This window comes from Paralichthys olivaceus, chromosome 13 (assembly GCF_024713975.1).
Source record: "Paralichthys olivaceus isolate ysfri-2021 chromosome 13, ASM2471397v2, whole genome shotgun sequence".
In the NCBI taxonomy this organism is placed as follows: Eukaryota; Metazoa; Chordata; class Actinopteri; order Pleuronectiformes; family Paralichthyidae; genus Paralichthys; species Paralichthys olivaceus.
This window is the reverse complement of record NC_091105.1, coordinates 21246033-21268532: the sequence shown is the minus strand read 5'-3', so window position 1 is coordinate 21268532 and position 22500 is coordinate 21246033. Positions and strand designations below refer to the sequence as shown.

General features: G+C 42.7%; 1 protein-coding gene and 1 long non-coding RNA gene across 2 annotated transcripts in view; one reads left to right on the top strand and one right to left on the bottom strand.

The window, feature by feature from the left end:
- Positions 1 to 4403: 4403 nt before the first annotated feature.
- sall3a (spalt-like transcription factor 3a) lies at positions 4404 to 20296 on the bottom strand. The gene is made up of 4 exons (XM_020091176.2): positions 18803 to 20296; positions 7652 to 10807; positions 7016 to 7353; positions 4404 to 6621 (listed from the first exon to the last, which is right to left on the bottom strand). The coding sequence occupies exons 1-4, from the start codon at positions 18882 to 18884 to the stop codon at positions 6190 to 6192; spliced, it is 4008 nt and encodes a 1335-aa protein (XP_019946735.2). The 5' UTR covers positions 18885 to 20296; the 3' UTR covers positions 4404 to 6189.
- A 593-nt stretch (positions 20297 to 20889) lies between these two features.
- The window catches only part of LOC138413574 (uncharacterized), a 55265-nt gene continuing 53654 nt past the window's right edge, over positions 20890 to 22500 (top strand). The window contains exon 1 of the long non-coding RNA XR_011245948.1: positions 20890 to 22424. This is a non-coding gene — a long non-coding RNA (uncharacterized lncRNA). The remainder of the gene's footprint in view (positions 22425 to 22500) is intronic.

Sequence of the window (22500 nt, the reverse complement as noted above, 5' to 3'; positions counted from 1 at the left end):
TAAGGACCCTCGGAAACTTTCCTGCTGGAGGACAAGGCTGATCATCAAACCCCGTTTAAAAAAAAAAAACTGAAAAAAATAATGCCCATACGTTCTGAGAATAAAAGATACAATCAGGCTCATGCCCTTCTCACCCCTCCTCCTCCTTTGAGATCTCTGTGTTGGGAATAATATAAGGCTTGAGGGAGCGGGCTGTGAGATAAAAGGCCACATCACAATGATGATCTCTATCGATCGGCAACCTTGGGCACACAGAGGAGGTCCGGCATTTGTCACGTCGAAGCTGAACCCAATAGCTGATCCACGCCGCACTCTGATGAATTGGCCCTGTTCGCCAAGTTTGTTTAATTGATGACGTGTTCCCTTTCAGGTGGACCACCACTATGTTCCACGCATTCATTGATTTTCCAAAACACCCCCACCTTTTCCCCAAGCTTATTTTTACTGCTTTCTTTAGGCACCAAACTGCACAAGATAAACCTTGACTAGACCTTAACAACATGGCAAGAGGAGTGTCCTTTAACCTGCCTCAGACCAGCCGGTTACACTTTCAGAAGCCATTTTCAGACCTGAACTCTGGCACAATGGGGGTTCAGACTTTCTCCAGAGTTTGCCTTTACATATGAAGAGATCATCTAGTCAGACACCGGTGTCAGCCCCTATTACCAAAAGCTTTCAAATGTCATTGTCTTCTACGTGCATGGCTTTTTAAAAAGGTTTTGCATGTGTCGCATGTTAGAAACTTCATCAACATGCACACTTGCTTGTGATTTATTCTGTGGAAAGCTTCCTGCTGTGTTTTCACATGGGCTCACTTGGACATATCGATAGTTTTTACTAGGGGGCTGGCAGGAGAAACTCCGGAGAATGTCTGCAGCAACTGACTCGAACATTTGTGTTCTCACATACAGCCCCTCCGGATGATTTCAGGAGATTTGACTTTGTTGGTATGGAGGCCTACATTATTTATAAGAAGTGAATAAAAGTCAAGGGGCTCAAACTCCTCAAACAAGACATGGAGCTGCTGGTAGAAAGTTGAACTAAAATACACAAACTGTCTTATTTCCATCATACATGCGCATGAAACTTCTACTGCAACTCATCAGAATTCGTGTTCTTTCTCTTTGCACCACGTGGTAAGTGGGGTTAAGTGTTTGTAAGGGTTGTAATCACTGATTACTCTTATGTGCATGCAGTGAAGTCCATATAAAATCATTTTTCATGTGTGCTACAAAGCTCAAGCATAACTTTTGGTGAGCAATGCTGCTGATCGCTGGCGGTACCAAACTGTTAATGCTTCAAAAGGCTCACCGGGCTAAAGTGCGTTGCGCTTCAGCAACTCTCAACAATCCATACAGGAAAGAATTTCAATTTGTAAACCACACAACCCTATTCCAGGGGATCTGGAGTGCGTAACGTTGTCATCTTGAGAGTCTGCATGAAAACTAACACTTGCCGGAGCAGCCAAGCAACCAGTCAAGCACTGCAGGTAGGCAGCCTTTAGCCATCAAAGAGAAATTCCAGCCTAATGGGGTTTCAGAGTTTCCAGTGTACACCTCTACCATCCATAGAGAGCACCTGAGTGTGATCGCACACAAGTGCACACACCTTTCACACTCTCTTACCTTTGGAGTTAAGATCATGTGGATGCACATGCTTTTGACGAGCAAAAGTAAGTGCGGAGGTGAAAGTGACAGCGGTATGGGCATGATGCATGTGACGTCATTATGGGACTTTGAATTTAAACAAATATAAGGGATAGCTATGCCTCAGCAGACGTGGATGTCTCCAGAGCTGAGAGGTGGAAGTAAAAAACAGAAGACGCTGCACCAACAAAGGCAGAGAAATTGTGCAAAAAGGCACACTTTTGGATTTAAAGCACCTATCTCAGATCCCAGAGCCTTGAGAATGGGATTGGATTACTGTCGCTTAGATTTACTCCTGTGCCTCTTCGCCACTACATCATCATAGGGCCCCCTGCCTCTGGATCAATGGGGATATTTACTGCGCCTGTTTCAGGGAGCCTTTCACAGTAGGCAGGGCATTAAACAAACAGCCGACAGCCCTGTCCCAATGATGGCCTGTCTGTTCACACTGTGCCATGCCCAAATGTCACACACATTCACTTCAAACAGGTAGCACACAAACACACAAGTAAAGTGCAGATAAAACAGAAAAAAAACCACCAAGCAATTTGCTCTGTGAACTGAACAAAGGAAAAGCTGCCACATTTCCAAGAGGGAAAAAAAAAATGTCCGGGAGAAATGGAAAGGCGTGTTACATTTACTTTAAGATAATTAGCCTTGTAACCCACTCTCGAATTATACTTGTTAAAGTCCTTTTAAATGGACACACCTTAGATAATTCATTGTCTGCGTTCCCCTGGTGGCTCATAAATGTTCTGTTTTTAAACCGTAAAAGGAAATTGCACTTCACATTGGTTGTATTGTTTTGCTTAATGGAAAAAAATAGCAAAATATCTGCGTAATGTGGTGAAGTTTTGTTACGGGAATAACAATCCTACGCTGTCATCATTAATAACCTCATTTAACCCCATGTTGAGCAGGAAAGGCGTCATAATTGAAATCACTTGAGGTGAAGCAGCTCTTCGTCTCACAGTGTTTAAATGAAGCTGCAGCAATGGCCAATTGAATTATATAATACATTTGGCGAGAATCTTCATTTAGAGTCACAAACAACAGTCTTGGACGGATACTGGCCGACTGTGAAATCATCTGCTGAATGTGAGCGCATGAGTCGGAGAATGAGTGGAATGTATTTAGCGATATGAGCAAAATAAGCGGCTTCCTGGAGAAAAACAGTCAGTATGAAATTTCTTCATTACTTGACAATTCCACTGACTAAGCCTGTGCGATCAGCTGACAGTGCAGTGTCAAACAATGGGCTTTCAAACAGCAGCACGCATTACCGAATCAGCCCCAAGAGCTCCCGAGGGAAGACTCCACTCAGATTCATCACCATGAAAACTAATATGTGCGTGTAAGTCAAGGGAAAAATAACAGAAAAATAAACACGTATGGCTTGTTAATGAAAGCTGATGTAAGCTGGACTCTGACAGACCAATCATCACTTCAGCTGCACTGGATAATGTGCTGATTGGCTCACTGGTTTTACAGCAGGAGTTGTGCAGTATACTAATGCACTGCAATGCATCTTTCTCTTGAGAAACGTTATTAACCTTTTGCTGCTTTGAGGATTTCCAATAACTCTTGAAATTATGATCTCTAGTTCTTTAAGCTCATGAAAATCAGCTGATCAGAAACTGATCACAAAACTAACTGGATGGATGAACAGAGACGACTTTTTAAAATATTATTCCCAGATTCATTGATATTGACCGGTCTCTAATACTTATCTTTTTATAACTGATTAATAACTGGATTCTGAAGCTTGACATGACAATCTGTCCCAATATTTGACTATATATAGTGAAGAATTGAGCATCCAGCTGCCATGTCACAGAAAAGTCCTAAAAAAAAAACACTTTTGCTTTCATAGATTAAATTTTGCATCAACTTTCTTCTCACACCTGATAGCTGACTGTTGTTCTAAGGAGGAATGTGTTCTTTTTCCTCCACTAGTAAGAATATTTAATGTTATTCTGTTTTATATCAAAGAAAGTGAGAACAGGGGTATTTGTGGGGGAGAGTGTGATTTGTGTGGATTCGCACACATGTGGACCATGTGTCTGTTGTACTGCACTGGCAGAACTGAATGCTGAGAGGATGCAAACAAACACACACACACACACACACACACACACACACACAGAATCCCATGACTTCACTGAATCCCACAGGGGATACGGCACTACCCAGACTCCCCTGCCGGAGCAGCACACGTAGGCGCCTTATGTACAGTATGAAGTGAAAGGCTTGGAATGCTGCTATGCTTTGTCTTAAACATAAATCGTTTCTTGATCTACTGTTGTATTACATAACACTCATGTTTACTTTGAGGTAATTATGATTATGTTCTGTTTTATCATGGAGTTATCAAGAGTTGCTATGTGTAATTTTCACACTTAATTATTGGTACTTTTCTGAAATGAAAGGAATTGAGCTTGTGCTTTTGTTATTATTTCATCTGTGTACGACAGGGACACAAACATTGTTTATAGTTCAACATAATTCAACATTTTGTGCATTGGTATGAATTAACATTGTAGTATTTTTGTGTTTGATCAATTCTCAATGTCCTGGTATGTAAAGTAGGAGAGGTCCAGAGTGGTCAGCTGCAACTGTGATTTGTTTTTTTCTGTGTGCATTTGTGTATGTGTATGTGTGTCACATACAAAGTAAATATGAGTTATTTAAGAAGCATTTCAAACAATTAAAATAACTCAATGCGAAGCAACAACATTTAAAGAAAAAATCAACATCTTTTAATTTAATTTTTTTATTTAACCCAGCCACTGTAAAATACCTGTAAACTGTTTACTGTAAAATAGCAATGTGTCCCAAAAGAAAAGGCACATTTCTTGTTCACATACCAATTCATTCTTAAAGACATAATTTTTTATATTTTTTTATTAATCTTATGTATTGATAGTCATATATATAATATATATATAATATTATATATATTATACATATACATAGAGAGAGAGAGAGAGAGAAAAAAAGAGAGAGACAAAAGTTGTTCAATGCATTAGGATTTTAAATAATTGGCATAAAAATACTACTTGATTTCACTTTTGATTTTTCTAAAGTCGATGAGACAATTTAATGATCAATTAGACCAACAATTCAAAGCAAGGTGCTGAATCTCCTCTCATGCTTTAACTTTAAACTTCAAAATATCAATAAAATAAATAAATTAGAGGAGTTTGGAGGAGATTTTAAATTAGAATATGTATGATAATTAAGAAAATTATCACATATTTATCTGGTATTTCAATTTTGATTTATGGAAATAAAAGGGTGACAAAGAAAGACGAACATGATGCTGATAAGGAAACAATTCAAACACACACCTGTTCTCTTTTTTTATTTAAGAAGGTTTTGATTGAGTGATGAGTTTGCACTCTGACGAGTCGCACAGATGCAATAACAGAGAAACGACTCTGCAAATTGTAGGAGTGGTACGCTGAAAACAATGAAAACAGCACGTGATAGATAGCTCAGTCAAAAGGTTAACGGTAAATCACAGACAAAACGTCTTGTTTTTAAAAAGTGCATTCACAAACATGACAAATACTCTCAACTCATGATGTCTATTTTTATGTGATACAAAATATGCATACCTGTTTTAGATTTGTCTGTATTTCTATACATAGATATTTCTTCAAAAGGATCACTTCTTTTTTCTTTTTACAAAGGTTAAAAGCAGGGTTGTGTTCATAGCAGCTTCGGATATCTCTAGCCTCTTTACCATGTAACCAGATACACATAGTCTCAACAGATATCCAAATAAAACCTACCATGTTTCTCTGTTGATCAAATCAAGACGACATACTGTCTTTATTGAAAGAGATATTCACCAGTGAAGCCTGCAGTTTAGAAAAAAAACGGATCAATAAAATGCTTGGGCCATTAAATATATTTTTGTTTACCCGCTTTTTTGTCAATATCATAAATACTAAAGACACAGGACAATATTATAAGACAATGCTGGGGGACTAAATGTAAAGATTGAAATAGTTCAAACATTATTTTTTTCAAGTTTTCTAGTTCATGAGAAAAAAAACATCAGGCGAGCACAGAAACACTATACTTCAGTCTTTTCTTCAGTCTATCCATGACAATGTTCCCAGGCAAAGGCAAGACTGTCTTTAAACAAACCCATGTTCTTTTCAGTTTTAGTCCTGTCCATATCAGATGCTTGCCCATCATTAATGAGGCAGGATCCTGGTTTTCAAAGAAATTCATAAAAGCAGTCAAACATACTAATAAAAACCAATAAGTACCATGCAAATCTTGCAAGACGACATATTCTCAAACGAGAGACAAAGTATTCTTCGTATAGGCGAAATATCAAGTGAGGACGCGATGAGTGAAAGGCAAAGACCTCTAATCAATACTAAATACTGTATTTCCAAAACCAAACAAAAAATATTTAATCTGTACACAATATAACACACGTGAGTTAAGACTGGATCAGCAGTTTCTTTCCTTTCCGTCACACTCTTAGTCTTTGCCAAATGCCTACCTGGGAATAATACAGGTTTCAATTGATCCCAATTTCTTTGTTCTCCTCCATAAATCGTGAAAAGGGGCGGCTAGCCCCAACTTCCAGACCAGCCTTCTCCATTCCCGTCATTGTAGGGCTGCCGCCCGTGTGAACACGGTCCATTCCTCCAGGCATGGCTCCCAACGAAGTGATTCCCGCACCACCGAGGCTCACGGGCAGCTGGGTGATGCTTCCATTTTGGATCACAGAGATCTCATTGTTTTTCATGGCCAGCCCATTGGTGATGGCGGCTGCGTACTGGTTCCAAAACCCCGGGTCGACGTTCATGGCCCGGGCCGCGAGATCCTTCTGGAACATCTCACTGAATTTCATGGCATCCCCGCCCAGCAGGGCCATGGGATTCTCTACAGACAGTCGCCGACCCCTTCGAGCTGGAGCGTTGTTCCACATGTGTGTTCCCATGTGAACCTAAAATTAGCAGGAAAAGAAAAAAGAAATATCAAGAAATTGTCATTGAAGGTCAGAAATTCCACATCGGGGGCAAATAATATGTCCAAAAAACATTTTTAACACCTTAACACCTTTAGAAATGGTTGGAAATCAACAGAAAATGTGCAGAATATCAAAACCATTAAGTTTTGTGACTGTAATTTCATGATACATTTAACTCATGTAAGGGAACCATACATGTACTTTATTGACTTTAATGTTGGTTACAATTCTGCTTTAAAGAGCAAACAGTGAGGAGAGATAAAAAGTGGTGGCAAGGGGCCAGGGGGCACAGAGATAACCAAGGCTCCTTAGCCAGAATGACCCCATTCATATAAAATTCTTATGGATGCTATATTAAACTGCCTCATACCTTCAGGTTGCCCTTTGTGGTGAAAGCCCTTCCACAAATGTTGCAGGCGAAAGGTTTCTCCCCAGTGTGTGTGCGCTCATGGATTTGCAGAGCACTGGCTGAAGAAAAATTCTTCCCACACGAGTGGCAGTTGTGCTGCTTAGGAGTGCGTCGTGGAGGCGGCGGAGCCAACATGGGGTTGATGCTGGGGCTCATGGTGCTCTGTGGCGTTGCAGCCGGAACCTGGATGCTCATGGGTAGGTGAGAGTTGTCACTCAGAGACACTGACTTCCCGTGTCCGTTCATTTCCATTTTGACCATGTTTGATGCAGTGCTGGCTAAACTAGGAGTGCTCAGCCCTGAAAATTGAGAAGTGAAGTAAATATTAGAATTCACAGGGTCAACTCCTATTGCATTCATTCGATTGAGAAAAGTGTTTGTTTATTTATTAGTTTAATAAGTGTGTTTTTAATATTGTCATCAATATTTGTTCCCTCTCCTATGAATATGTTATATCTTATCATATCACATTTTTATGTGTGTATATCTAGGTATATATGTGTAAGTTTAAATTGAATAGATATATTTAGACAAATCTGTGTAGGAATTAAAGTTGATATGATGCATTAAGTTGTAGTAGATTTTGAACACACATACCTCGATCCCTATTTAGAAACAGCATGTTGAAGTGGCTCTCCTCCTTGATAAAGTGCCTGCCATGTTGAGTGGCAGTCAGGTCAAGGGCCCCGGTGCCTTCAGCAGCAGAAAGAGGAGATGGGGTCTCTGATTTTTCTGACTTCACCGTTGCCAAGCCTGCTGTATTGTTCTCCTGGCCCTCCTCTGCTGTCATGGTGCTGCTGTTGTTATTATTGTTGAATGTAGTTGGGGACTTGGATCGCTGGCTCTCAAAGTGGCTGTGAGCTGGGGACAAATGCTGCATTGAGCCAGAGGACTCAGACAAAGCAGGGCTCCCCAAGCTTTGACCTTCAGCATCTCCCACTGCAGACAGGGAATCAGTAGTAAAACAATCAGTCTCTCCTCCAAAGCTGCTGCCGTTCTGCGTAAGCTTTTGACCGAACGAACGGCTCATAATGGCAGTGGAGTCGATCATCTTCATCTGGTTCTCCATTGCAGCAATGCTGGAGATGATGGAAGTTGGTGGGGAGCTCCCAGGTGAATACGGTTTTGATGGGTCCACTTCTCCCTCTTTCAAGTCAACTTCATCATCCATGGCCTGCTCCATTTCATCCAGAAGATCATCATCATAATTACTCATCGCATCTAAGCTCTTCTCGTCAAAGGAGAGGTCAGTCTCCATATCCTGGAGGCTGTCAGGAAGCGGGGTGTTGGGGATTTGTCCTCCCATGTGCATTCGGATGTGCTGCTGCAGCACCACAGCATTGGTGAACTTTTTCTGACAAATAGGGCAGGAGTGCTGAACCCGAAGTGGGGGTTTGGACCTATGAACACCAAAGTGTGTTTTTAGGTTTCCCTTGGTGGTGAATGCACGCCCACAAATCTTGCATTTGAAAGGCCTCTCACCCGTGTGGATACGGTAGTGCATCTTGAGTGCACTCTGACAACTCAAAACACGATGACAGATGACACACTGATTCGGGTCAGTCATCTTCTTGTCAATATTTTCAACAAGCTGCTGTAACTTCGATGTCTCAGAGGTTTGCATAGAGTCTAGGAGTCCGCCAAAAGGAAACTTGGCCTTAAATTGGTCTGAGAGCATGGGAAGGACAGGGTGGGAGACAGAGTTTGAAACCGAGTTTGGGCTAGTTATTGGTTCAGTGATCTGGCCACTGTTGGATGAAGTGCTGGAAGTGACAGTAGGAGAAAGTACCACTTGAGTAACTGTAGTTGTGGTGGAGGTGTTCTCTCCTGGCCTAGAGGAGCAGCTTGGGGGCAAGAGAACACCTTCAGGTTTCAAGAGAGGGGGTGCATCACTCCCTATGCTGGGTTTTGGGGAAGGTGAAGTAGTGGTCATGCCAGAATCAGTGATGATATTAGGGGACAAAGATGCACACTCGCTTGAGGGCGGAGATGGCCTCTGAGGGGACCTGTTGAGTGGAGTGAGGCTCAGAGATTCACTAAAACCTCCCATCATACTCGGCAGTGTGGGAGGCAACTGGAGTCCGACTGAGGTGGGAACAGTAGGGAGGACAGGTTTGCTGTCTAACCATGTGGTTACAGGTTTTTCTGGGGGCAAAGACATGCCATAGGGGATGCCTGAGCTTGTGGGTACATTGTCCAGATACTCTGGCACAGGGTAGGGGTTCATCTGAATATGTGGGTATTTCTCTTTGTGCCTCTGGAAGTGGACTTTCAGATTCCCCTTGGTGGAGAAACGGTTGCCACATATGTTGCACTTGAAGGGCCTCTCTCCAGTGTGGGAACGCAGGTGGATTTGTAGGGCGCTGTCACTTCCAAACACCTTGGCGCAGAACCGACACTTATGCTTGAAGAAGGGGTCCTCGGAGCTGGGCTTAGTGTCAAACACAGACACATTTGGAGGCTTCCCCTTACGGTGCTTCATCAGAGCAGAGAGGGGGTCAAGCGCATTGGCTGTGGCTGCTATGCTGGCCAGGGGGTTGGGGAAAATAACACTGCTGGATGAGCTGTGAGGTATCAGTGGTAGACTGGAGGCAGAGCTCAGGAGGCTACTGTGGCTGAGTGAGGGAGGGGTGGTGGAGTTCCTGGAAAGAGCTGAGCTGCTGCTAATGCCACCACCTCCTGTTACACTACTGCTAGTGCTAATATTGTTGTTTGTGATGGAGGATGAGCAGGAGGGAATTAGAGATGACAAACCAGTGCCACTGGGTTGGGGAAATGCTGAATTATTGGAGGATGTGTTCGGGATTGAAGAGTTAGACTGCTGACTGCCACTTTGTGGTGTCTGAGAGAGAGGCCCTTCTATTGCTGAGGTCAAGGGTGAAGACCCTTGACCATTCAAAGTGGCTGGCAACCTAACAGGCAGCTGATGGACAGGAGGGGTGATGAAGTTGTGTAGTTGAAGTTGACTAGCGACAGGGGGTACACAGGAGGATATAGGCCCCTGGTTTCCAGCAGCATTGCTGTGATGGTGATTGAGAGCGGGCTGTGAGGCAGACTGTCTGTTCATCAGAGCCACCTGACTGCGTATTTGCTCTATCAGCTGCAGCTGGTGTATCTGCTGCTGTTGGAGGGCCATCAGCTGGTCCAGGATCATGGGGATAGCCATGGTGGAGACCCCACTGCCTGCTGCTGCCCTTACACTCTGTGAAAATTGGGCCACTGCAACCCGGGTGCCATGCAGAGTCTCCAAGGTAACATTGGTGCTTGGCATGGCATAGTTTGTAACAGTGGAGGGGACGACATCGTTGAGCTGAGGTAGGGAGGCGTCTGGCTCAGGGGATGTCAAATCTCTCTCTTCAGGATCCATAATTTTTTCCGGAGAAAGCTCCAGCTCCATCTGCTCATCCTCCTTTTCTAGGACATTAACCCCATTTAAGGTTGCTGTCTCTGGGACGTCATCCCCCTCACCAGCAGGACTGTGGTTGCCCTCCCTGGGGTCCTCGCTGTCAGCCTGCTCACTAGGGCAGCTGGGTACAGGGGAGGGCTCTGTCGGGTACTCCTGGGAGGGGTTTGGTGTGTCCTCATTGTCATTCACTATGAGCACCAGGGGGTTCTTAGTGCAGCTCTTTAAATGTTCACAGAAGTCTGACCACTTGAAGAACTCAGCGCAACACTTCTCACATACATGGGTCTCCTCGCTGCCGCTGCGGCTCTCATTCCCGCTGTCTGCATCCTCCAGCACCTCACCTCGGGCTACAGGAGTGGAGGGGTTCAGGGGAGTGGATAGGAAAAGAGGGAGAGGGAAGCAAAAAGAAGGACAAATTAATGAATAAATAATCAATAAAGAATCCACACATATTTTGCAGTGCACTACTGCACAGATTTAACCTTTGATTTTTTCCCCTCTCTTTTAACATAACCACAATCAATAATCTTTTTATTTTTTCACTCTGAGCAAATTGCCCTAGTTCACCAATCCTCAAGACCCAGGTTTGTGCATTTGCACCCTCTCCATAGAGCCAGCTAATAATATTCTTTGTGCAATCCATCAAATTATGAGGGCCTATCAATTGTGGATACTGCCGCTTAATGAAATTCCATAGAACCTATTGATTTCCAATATTTCATACAATTCACAGCTGCCTCATCTGTTGGGTACAAATCAGGACTTTGATGGCCCCATTAGGATTCCCCTCTGCTATCAAGACCAGTCATTTCCACCTGAATTTCAAACGCCTCGGCCTTTTCATTTAGCATTGCAAAGGTAATACTTTAGCCCTGAATCTGAGCAAGCGGCATGCACAGTGAAAAGGAGTGAATAAGTGAAAAGTTAAATTGAACCATTTAATTTATGTGCAACTAATAACAATGATTTAAACTTTTGACTTATTTCAAATGTTTTTGAAATGTTTTAAAATGAAATAAATTCCTGTTCAGTGAATACGTTCAGTGGTATTCTCTCTCTATCTCTCTCTACCCTTGCTCTCTCTCTCTCTCCCCCCGATGTTCTCTGAAAAAAACTCAACAAATTACATGCCAGTGCCATGGCAGCAAAGTCTCTGATTAGTTACACATGTTTAATCACAGTTGTAAGAAGCCACTTCCTTTTCCTCATGCAACCATCAAGAGTCAAACAAGCAGACGCAAGCGCCGAGCATGGACGTAATTCACACCTGATCAAAACCATGTAAAAATGGCCTCCCTTGTGTGTTTATTTTTTGTGTCCGAGCCCTGTGTGGGTGTCGTTCATCACGAGTAGGAAGTGTGCTCAATCACCGCCACAGCATCCTGCATGGACTGTATTTCAGTCTACTGTTCAGTTTACACTCAAAGACAGAGCATACAGTATATCTCGTAATACAAAAGTGTATCCACAAATCAAACTATTTTATATACACTTTACACTATAAACAGATCTTCACACTTTTTCATTTACTCCAAATAAAAGTGAATTCTTTCGAGAAACAATGGTCACTAAAATAAAGCTGTCATAAAACAAGGATGAGTAAATAATTCTGAGGTGAGTGTGTAACTGTTAAAAAAAGGGCCCATAGCTACTAAAAGTAGTGAAAATGTATAAATCTTTTGGACAGTATGTATGTGATTGCGTGGCTAAAAAGCACAAACACGCAGAGACAATTCTGAAATGAAATCGAGGAATTTTACTTAAATGCAAATTTAACCTCGAGCAGGCGTGCAGGCTTTACTTGAAACACTTTACCTCACGTTAAAGGCCTTACTGTGCTGTGGCAGTGAGTAACCATGAGATTCATACAGTGCCTGCGCTCATTTCAAAGGTTAAAATAGAGCGAGCCATGGTGAAGCAGACATGAAGCATTTGCGCCAATTACCGTGACTCATTAGTAAAGAAATTCATCACTCCTCCGAAGGGGGCATGAGCTATCAGGGTCTGGTGTCTGTAAATTCATTAATTATCAACAGAGAGGCTTTGGACGGGCTCCGTGTTCGCATCCTCTCTGGGGGCAGGGCTGACAGAACAAGATATTTTTTTACTTAATCATGTATTGCCAAGATAAAGTGAGAAAACAGGTTAAGCAATTAAATTAAAATAAAATGTAAAATCCTGCACAATTTCAATTTGTGATGTGCATATTTATTTTGCAATATAAATAACGCCTCTCTCTTTGCTTTCCCACCACACAAGCGCAAACTAAAAAATCCCAGCAAAGCAAAACATTTTAATTTTGCAAGTTTCTATTATAAACCGTCACTAAAAAATGCTCGTGTGCAAAGCAAAAATCGACAAGTGAGAAGGAGAGAGTGAGTGAAAACGTCAGTGACATGTGACAGCAGGCTGGAAATCTCCTTAGCCCAGCAGCGGACAGCAGGACTCATTTCCATAATTGAGGGTTGAAAGGTCAACACAAATGAGTAGGCATTGTGTTGCGCTGATTAGTTATTAGAATGGTATTACTGTCAATCTCTTTTATTCATTCATACAATTACAAGTGGGGGCCTTTGTATGCCTCTGACCTGCACACACACACACACACACACACGAGCAGAAACACAAATGCACAGGCACACATCAACACGTTTTCTCACACCAAAGACAAAGAACATACACACTTTATGGGCCTTTCTAAAGAGATTAACACCTAAAAAATGTCACTCATACGTGTGTGTGTGAGAGTGTGTTTTACGAAGCCTATATCTTAATAATTATTAAGATCTATATTTTTCAGACATAAAAAAAAAATACTAATTGTTTTTTTTTCTAACACTCCAACTCAATAACATTCGTAAACTAAAAAAAATATTTTGCATAAAGAATATTTTGTTTAATAGATGGATAGAGAGAGGCTTATTTTAAAACTATACGCTTTTAAAAAGATTTAATATAATTAATAAGGAATTAGGAATTGCTACAGTTTGTTTCATTGTGAATATGGTTACAATTTATCAATGATATTGTTATTTTATGACAATTGTAAGACTGTAAAAGTGTATGCAAAATGCGTTTGTGTGTGTGTGTGTGTGTGTTGTATTGATTTTCCTATAGAATAAGAGAGAAGAGAAAAACACATCCAATCCGTTTTTCATTCTTTTAAGAGTCTTCATTTACTCCGATGCAAATATTAAGCTGAACACAGTCAATAGGGGGATTGTAGACGTTGAATCTGTGTGTCCGCTATCTCGCTCAGCAATCTCTGGCATGCTAACTGAAACCGCTAATCTGACATATTATATCAGATGAGGTATTCATCCTTTCCACCGATTCTGTGAAAGCCACAGAGGCGGGCATTGAGCGAAGCATTAGGCAATTACTGATTCTCCCATTCTTAACAATTTCCAGATTCACTTAATGAACACACACGCAGACAGTGACACTGGTAACATTTACTATACGTTAAGGTCAAGTCATTGCCACCTCATCTTTAAAAAAGGATCATTTCAAGTGGATTGTCTCCCACATTTGAACATTTTGCAGCTTAAAACTTCTCAGTCAATATGTTTCAAATGTCATTCACATAAAGCAAGGTGCTACAAGAGCCTGCACTCACAGCCCTCCTAGAACCGCCCCACCTTCTGCTCCTTTTACATGCATTCTTCTCAAGTGTGTGAGGATGGCTTCAGACCCTCACAGAGCGATGCATCACTGTAGGGTGAGCCCAGGTTTGGAGGGGAGGGCAATAAAAGGAGGCCTGCTGGGTTCAGCAATGCTGGAATTCTTGGCCCAATTAGTTTTTTTTTCCATTGTATTCTTTTTACCGTACCTTCACTATTCTGATCTCCAGGAATTATTTAATTGATTCATCGTCCAAAGTTAAAAAATGTTTTAATCGTATATTATTTCGCCTTTTTCTGTCAGCACAGGATCAGTTAGGACAGAGAGGATGAACCTATAGTCATATTCCTTTTTTTAAATGAATAAATCTATAACTATGTGACATAGCTAAAACATTACATGCGTGCCACTTTCATTATTTACATGTATTTTTAAATGAATAAATCTGACAGAAAAAAGATTTTGCGTTCGTTCTGCTGTTTCACACTCCCTGGACTGTCGTCTCTGTGGCCATGGACACATAAAACACCCCCTCGAATGATCCAATGCATCCTCAGACCTGCTCTGTGTGTGTGTGTGTGTGTTTGCGCGTGTGTGTGTGTGTCATCGGCCTGGTCAGCCCCACTGCAGAATGGTACAGTCATATCTGCACCAACAGAGAGGCCTTTGTCATTGCCTGCAGATGTGGAGCAGCCAAAACATTAACGATTTGTTTGTGTAAGCATTTGCGATACAGTATTCAGTGACGGCACGCTGTCCAGATAACTGTGTCACTCGTCAAGATGGCTCTCTCGCCACGGCTTTACAGAAGGGCTCGAGAGGAGGAGGAGGGGACGTTAGGCTTTAGTGGACACTCACTTCAGAAGGCCATAAGAGATATTTAATTTATTCTGTTATTTTCTAACATGGCGATCCTTGGTTCACTGTACATACAATTTACATGGTTGGATTCAAATTTTTAAAAATTGCTAAAATGTATTTCACTTTTTACACCTGCAATTGTACAGAGACGGATCTCAGCTGTTCGTCCATGATCCTGCTTTCTGAACAAGTCGTTACTACAATCGTCAAACCAAACCAAACCAAACCAAAAGCATCGTAGGAAAACCCAACAAGAACCAAACGTACCTCTTCACTTAATGGCTTTTTAGCTTCCTCTTAAATCCCCCACAGTCTGCTGTTTGGGCTAAAATTAAATAAGTCTCCCGTCTAGGCCTTCCTCTCTATCAGGACCTTGCTTGTTCATGTGTGTTTTCTGTGCTGAGTAGTAATTAAGACGCAGTCATATTTGAGTGTCTTCTCTGGCACAACTGTGTGGGTGGTCCACAGGCCTGCACCCATTGGTGAGAGGGGATTAAAACAAAAGCCAAACAAAGCCCCACTGCAGGGGAAGTAGGCAACAAACCGTGTTGTCACTGTCAGCAAGGATTTTCTAAATATATGATCATTCATTCCTCATTCCAGATGGAACATCGGGTAACAAAGTGGAAAGTTAGAAAATAAAGATTCTGCCGTTTCTGTGACTGAAGCCCCGATAAATGAAAACTGTAAATACATTTCTAATCGTTCAGTGAAAGCATGACCAGCGTGTCTTTCCTGAGGCGTTTAATCTATTTTTCGCAGGTCCGAATATTTGGAAAATGTAGGCTACTTTTATCGTTTGGATTTGATCACGTACATCTCTGTCCTCGGGGGAGAATTTGCCTTTGGTAAATCCCCCCAAGTAGGATCACGCCACCGCCCCCTCTATACATTCTCCATGCAAACAGTCAAAGACACTAGATGCAGAGGAAGTGGTGGTGAGATTAAAAAGCCTGTCGTTGTTCACACTTTCTAGGACACGAGTAAGCTGTAATACCAAGGTCACCGGCACACACATGTTCCAACTGTACAAGGTGGCTGACATCAAGTGGCAGGACCTGGCTGGCCGGGCCTAGACAAAGGTTAAGTCAGCAAGCTTTATAAAAGCACTCCTAAGCAGACACCCCCTTCCCACCCTCCCCCTGCTTTCCTCATCCTAACACACACACACACAGAAACACACGCGCACAACCCCCCTTGCCCCCAGGGGGGCAAGTGTCCGGAAGGCCTGAGGGGGAGATGGTATGTCAGACAAGGGCTTGTTGGCACTTGATTTTAGTTTTTCATGTTTTCCTGGATGCAGCACATTAAAGCGCCGCTCACTGGGCTGCAGTGGACATCCGAGGATAAAGTCACAGATAAAAAAGATCAGAACTGAAACACTGTGAAATAAAAAACCTGAACACAAGAAGACATTTATATCAAACTTCCTGATAGACTACACCTTGTGGATATTTTCCTAGTTGGTGGCTACGCTGGTGTAATGCGCCACAGACAGATTGTGTGCCCTTGAGCACAATTTGAACGTCACTCGAACGCTCGACTTTCTCCTCACCTCTTGTCCGGCACACAGGCCATAGATTTTAAGTCTAAATCAAGCGGCGACTGACGCCTGGAACTTCTGAATTCCTCTGACATTATATGCAACGATACGTCAAGGCCGGCGATCAATAGTGTCGTCACGAGCTGCACCACGGCAACATGGGCAGCGAGAAGAATCTGATCACGCTGCGATGATACACTAACAGTGTGACATCTGTCGTTCATCGTGCAAGCTTGCTTTGGATGAGACATGGCATTATTAGGTTTGTTTAAGTGTGTATGGGTTCAGTGTGCACAGCCAAAGACTTAGGGGTTGTTTCACTGCGATGTCTGTCCTGAAAACAAGCAAGCCAGTATAGTGCTCCAGCGAGGGTTGGCAAAAACATTCCACGGCCACTTCCAGTCTTACACACAATGACATGGATACAATAGGTCACCAAGAAGTCAGCGTGGGCATGATTTTACTCGAAAACTATAGATACATTTTCATGTAGACAGATCCAGGATAGACTTTCTTCAAATCAACACTAATTTCACATAATGTTGGATCAGCCTTTAATGCCATTTCTCTCTTAAAAAATGTAATAGTGATTTTTAAATTAAATTCTCCTTAAATCATCCAAGCTCTCAGATTTCACAACAGGAAGAAGGAACATTTCATTCCACGATCCTACAGGAGAGCAACCTGATGGATGTTTGGTATCTCCGACCAAAATCTGAGAGAGGTTATCTCAACGGAGGAGAAACACAGACGACGTTTGTTTGTGTTCCACAGTGAGCTGCACACAAATGACAGAAAATCCACGGTGCAAATGTGTGATTCCAACCTCACACCAAACATTTCCTCCATGCAAAGAGAGCTGCTCCCAGGAGATTACATCAGGCATTTCTATTCTAAAGAAGCTGTGCAAAGTGTGTGTGAGTGTGTGTGAGACTGAGTGTGTGTGTTGGTCAACATGGGCCAAGCAAGGAAGGTATAAACAATGGCGGTGATTTGTTGGGAACACTAATCCTTATGATTTAGATAAGAGAAATTTAAAAAAATGAAAATCTGATTTATAATGTAAATTATTGTCTAATTCAATTACATAAAATTCTCATAACTCTATTGGTAAAACAAGATTTTTCCACAATTTATAAAATCAAAGCAAAAATTCACAATTGATGAACTCAACATGCAATGTGTTTTCAGCACTCAAACGTATGGAACACAATTTACGTACAGTTGTAATGTTATGTCAGTAATTCGTGCAGCATTTCAGCTTATTGCTTCAGGTTTGACTTCAGCTCTGTGATGATCGTTTAATTGCGGGGAAAAAAAAGCAGAGTGGAGAATAAAAGATGAATGAGCCCTTTTATTTCTCCACATGGCGAGGACGAGCTCTGTCAAGCGATCGTGTCAACATTGGGAGCAAAAGGGAACAAATCAAGTGTGCTAAATTTATGTGAGGGGGGGTGGGGGGTGGGGGGGTACGAAAAAAGGAAAGTATTTCCATAACAAAACAAGGCTTCGACCTGCAACAGAAATTCGCATTTTTGCTCCCAGACAGGCGCTGAGTGACAAAAAGCCACTAATAAAAAGCTTAGTAATTAAACACAATAAGAAATAAAATTAATTTCAATTATTTCTATAATAAAAAATTATAATTATATAGCTGCTGGAGTTATTCAAAAATAATAGTTTTAAACACAAATAGAATGTCCAATATTTTCTAATTTATCAAATGTTGTGTGTGAGTGTGTGCACATGTGCGCGCGTGTTTTATCTCGCGCGCACCAACACACAAAGTCAAGATTTAAAAAATAAACACAGCTCCGATATTTCTCATATCATATTAAAGTATTAAATCCATTCTATTCGGAAACAGGCCTCTCAGAAAAAAGGCCTCCAGCACATCATGGAAATAGTGTAAACCGTGTTAAATTATTATTGTGTGCGTTAGTTTCATTAATCTTTAAATCTGTCAGGGGGTAGACGGTGATGTGGTGCAGGCTGTGTGTGTGTGTGTGACACGCCAGGTTATAGCCTGGGCTCACACATTTCTGGGAATAAAAAAAAGTCCCACTCCTCCACAGAGGACTGCCCTGTCCACTTCAGACTTTTAACTTAGAAAACGCAGCACAACAGATTCACTGCAAATTATCGCATCTATGTGTTCGTGGAAGCAGCAGTCCAAACGAAGCCAAAGCTCTTAACTCAAAGAGGGAGTTTAAAATCAAAGTGGAGGAGAGGCGGCAGCGGTGTGAGAGGAGGGAGAAGTTGTGTGTTGGAGAGCTGGGACCTGTCCTGGATCAGAACACCCACATCCACTCACCGTGCTCGGAGATCACCCCGGCTAGCGCGGGGTCCTCGTCCGACTTGAGGTGCTGCGGCTTGGCTTGCTTGCGTCGGGACATGCTGCTGCTGCTGCTGCTGCTGGCGTCGGTGCTGGCGATGCTCCTGATGCTGCTGCTTTTGCGCTCCGGGATGTCTCTGCGTTTTGCAGATACATCAGCGAAGAGCGAATGAATCAACACTCATAAAAAAAAAGTTCGCAAACAGTCTGGTACGGCAGAGAGAGAGAGATGAAGTAGAAGAGGGGGGAAAGTGAAATTAGCCGGTGGTGGTTGCGCTGCTGCTGGTGCCGCTGCTGTGCGTTGGATTGCGCATGTCGGTATAATAATTATGATAGTGAATAATGCCTCGCGATTAATGGCACCGTGTGAAGGTGGGGAGGATTGGCTGCAGTCCAGCGGACGCGCATTGGATATGGTAATGAGGGACGGACTAAGCAATTAGCCGCTTCTCTCTCAGACTTTATCCGTCTCTTTACTATCAGCCTCCCCCCAACAACACAACGCACCGAATCTCTTGTTATGGCCAGCGCACAGGGGGGGTCTCCAACAGGGAACGTTACCCCCCTCTCCTGTCACGAAGCGCACCGAGTCTCAAGCGCTGAGGATTTCTTCACCCAGTATCTCTATAGTCTTCATCACTCTGGCCTTTATCATCCAACTTCTGTAAGTTCAGAAAGCGTCTTCTTGTGTTATCTCGAGATCCAGGCTCACTTCTCTAGCGCACGTTCTCTCTTGGTAACTTTTTTTTCTCCTTTTCTTGTGTGCACCTCCTTCTCAGTATAGAAGCGATGTTTACAGTCTCTGGGATGTTTCGGGCTTTTCAAGTTTTCTCTTCATGGAAATAGCCGCAGTTTGACTCGGTGTATGGACACACACATACAATCAGTGCGAAGAGAAAAGTTCTTGACAACAATAAAGTGTTACTGGGCTCTTTTTTTTTTCTTCTCTAATGACGCAGCTCCGCTCTCCAAACTTTGACGCGCGTCTTCCGAGAAAGCGGTGCCACGTTTGGCAAAGAGTCCTCTCAGCGACAACACGACTGTCAATGTGATCAGACACTCATCTGTCCCGTAGAAGAGAAAAATCGCCTCTGTGTGGCAAGGAAGTCCTCCTCCTCCTCCCTCTCCTCCTCTCCGCCGTGCAGGTTTTAGCTCCCGGTTTTGCGCCTTCGCCTCGGTGCGCTCTCTCCAAAAAAGTAGCTTTTCTTCTCTGGATATTCGGTGACCAAACACGCGGACGCCGCTTGTTTTTCCCAACTCGAAGCTTCACTCCGCGTCCTCCTTTTGCTTGCGAGACCAATAAGTTTTGGAGTTATCTTCTGACAGCCTGCTACAGCAGTGTCGGTCTCTCGGCGCTCCGCGTGTGTGAGTGTGTGAGAGAGGGACTGCGCTGCAGTGAGTGTGTGTGTGTTAACCCGCAAGCAGAGGTTCAGCCTATTGCTTTCAGCCACCGCTAGGATGTACCACCACGTTACTGTTCAATGGCTCGTCCTCAGACCCCACAGCGAGCACCCACATTTGACCTCCCATCATATCATATCTCACAGCTCTCACCGCCTGTTAGTGACACACTGTCATATCAATGTCAGAGGTTTGATATTTGATATTTTTGTTAAGAGAGAGGACATGTTGTGGTTATACGAGAGACTTTGCACCACAACATCCCACTTTATTTCCAATGTATGAACGTTTTACGCACGTTGCCATCCAAAAAAATGTATTTAATACTGTACTGAAAATATTCACATCCCGGTGATTTACTGGGAATAAATAATGAAAAACATTGTTAAGGTAGCATGGTCTATTTAAGACAATACAGCAACATTTAATAAAAAGCATTTTATACTTTGTGAAACAGTTTTATTTCTAAACGAAGAGAGGCGAGAGGAGAACACGACGTTGCGCACTGCTGGCACCTCATTGTCGCGCTGAATGAACACATTAACCCTTTACTTTGCGAAATTGTTGTTTGCATTAAAATGTGTGGATGCATGGAGTCACAATGGTGGGGGTTGGAGGAAAGGGGAGGGGGGCACTGAAAGGATTAAGTTGTGCGAGGCCAAGAGCCATGTAAATAATACGAGGGGAGGACGTGCGTATATTATAATATTATCAGATTTGTTTTTTAGTAATAAAGATGATTTACGGAACAACGTAAAGATAACACTGTGCTTTTATTACGAATATCAGGAGTGATCGTAAAATATATATTTTCATATTGTTGTAATATTATGTTACAAAAAATATTAAGCTGAAAAATGATGTCATGCTTTTTTGTGTGTTCAATTTACTAAACGCATGAAACTGATTAATTTATTTTACATTCCATCCAAGGCTTTTTGTCCAACTGGGGGGAGGAATCTCCCTCCTCTGCCTCCCCCCCTCTTCCTCTCCATCTTGTCTGTTTGACTTGTCTATTCCCCAGTGTCCACCTCATATGAGAGACAAATCTGTTGACATCAAGGTCGTCCTGTGCGCAAACTTTCTTTTTACCCCCTCTCCCTCTCGCTCTCCCTCTATCATCCCCTTAGAAGTTATGTCCAAAAGCCTGTTATTATCTGGTATTAATAGATGCAGCCCCAGGAAGACAAAATCAGCTATTGATAATTGCAAGGAGTATACGGCAGCTACTGTATCGATCGGCGTGTCCTCCACTCCCCTGGTACTGGGAGATAAGGAGACACACTCTTTAGAGCAATATAATTTCTTTTGACCTATCTGCTTGCTACAGACTTATGATGAATAGCCGGAGTGGCCGGAGTCCTTTATCACCAAAGTTACCCCCTTGATATAATATTGATTCTTTATAACTAGCTCGCCACACAAAAATCAAACTGTCCACTTGGCCATCATCATCATCAATATCATCACAAAGGCGCAGGAATGAAGATTCGTGCGTCTCTAAAGGCGGCGAGCCTTTACAATCTTCTCTGTAGGCCTAATCTTTATTTTGCTGATGATGAAAGGGGAGAGGAAACGAGTCAAGGTGCCATTTAAGACGAGGTGTGCCATTTAATCCGGTATACACCACACACACACACACACACACACACACACACACACACAGGAGGTGGGAGACATGAGAGAGGAAGACTCGGGGTTGTCAGGGAGCTTTGACTTCTGGGACAATAATTCATTTGGTGTGATTTTTTTTTTTTGATTGACCGAAATGTAAGTTTTTCTGTCTGATTCAGGTAAAACTCAACCTGCAATTCTTCCCCCACACAACACATAACACCATGGAATCATTACATTTCTAAATTAAATGTCATATATCACCAATATAACTGAGGTGGAATACTGAGGAAAAAGGATTGTTTGCTGTATGATACAGCTGCTACCGGATGCGCCTGCAGATGTATCTTTTATCCTGAGAGGACGGGGGCTGATTTTGCTGCAGAGCCGGAGCCCCCATGCACAGAGGCGACTCTATTCACCGAGAGAGGAGAGGGGAGAGCACAGCCGGTGTAGGAGGCGAGGGTGTTAGGAGGGGGGGAAGGAGGGAGGGTGGATGGGGAAGGAGGGAGAGAAGAAACGTATAATCACCCAAACAACCTTTTTTTTTTAACCCATTTTACCCCCTCTGGATCTGTGTGGCAAGGTAAGGGAAAAAAGAGGCTACTTGGCTTCCACACTGGCCCTCTGTGCATCCTGACGTGCTGTAAGAACTCCTCTGC

Coding starts and splice junctions, on each gene's coding strand:
- sall3a (XM_020091176.2), bottom strand. CDS start 18,884: ATGTCCCGACGCAAGCAAGCCAAGCCGCAGCACCTCAAGTCGGACGAG. Junction 10,808..18,802: donor CGGGGTGATCTCCGAGCACG/GTGAGTGGATGT, acceptor CCACTCCTGTAG/CCCGAGGTGAGGTGCTGGAG. Junction 7,354..7,651: donor GTTTCTAAATAGGGATCGAG/GTATGTGTGTTC, acceptor CTCAATTTTCAG/GGCTGAGCACTCCTAGTTTA.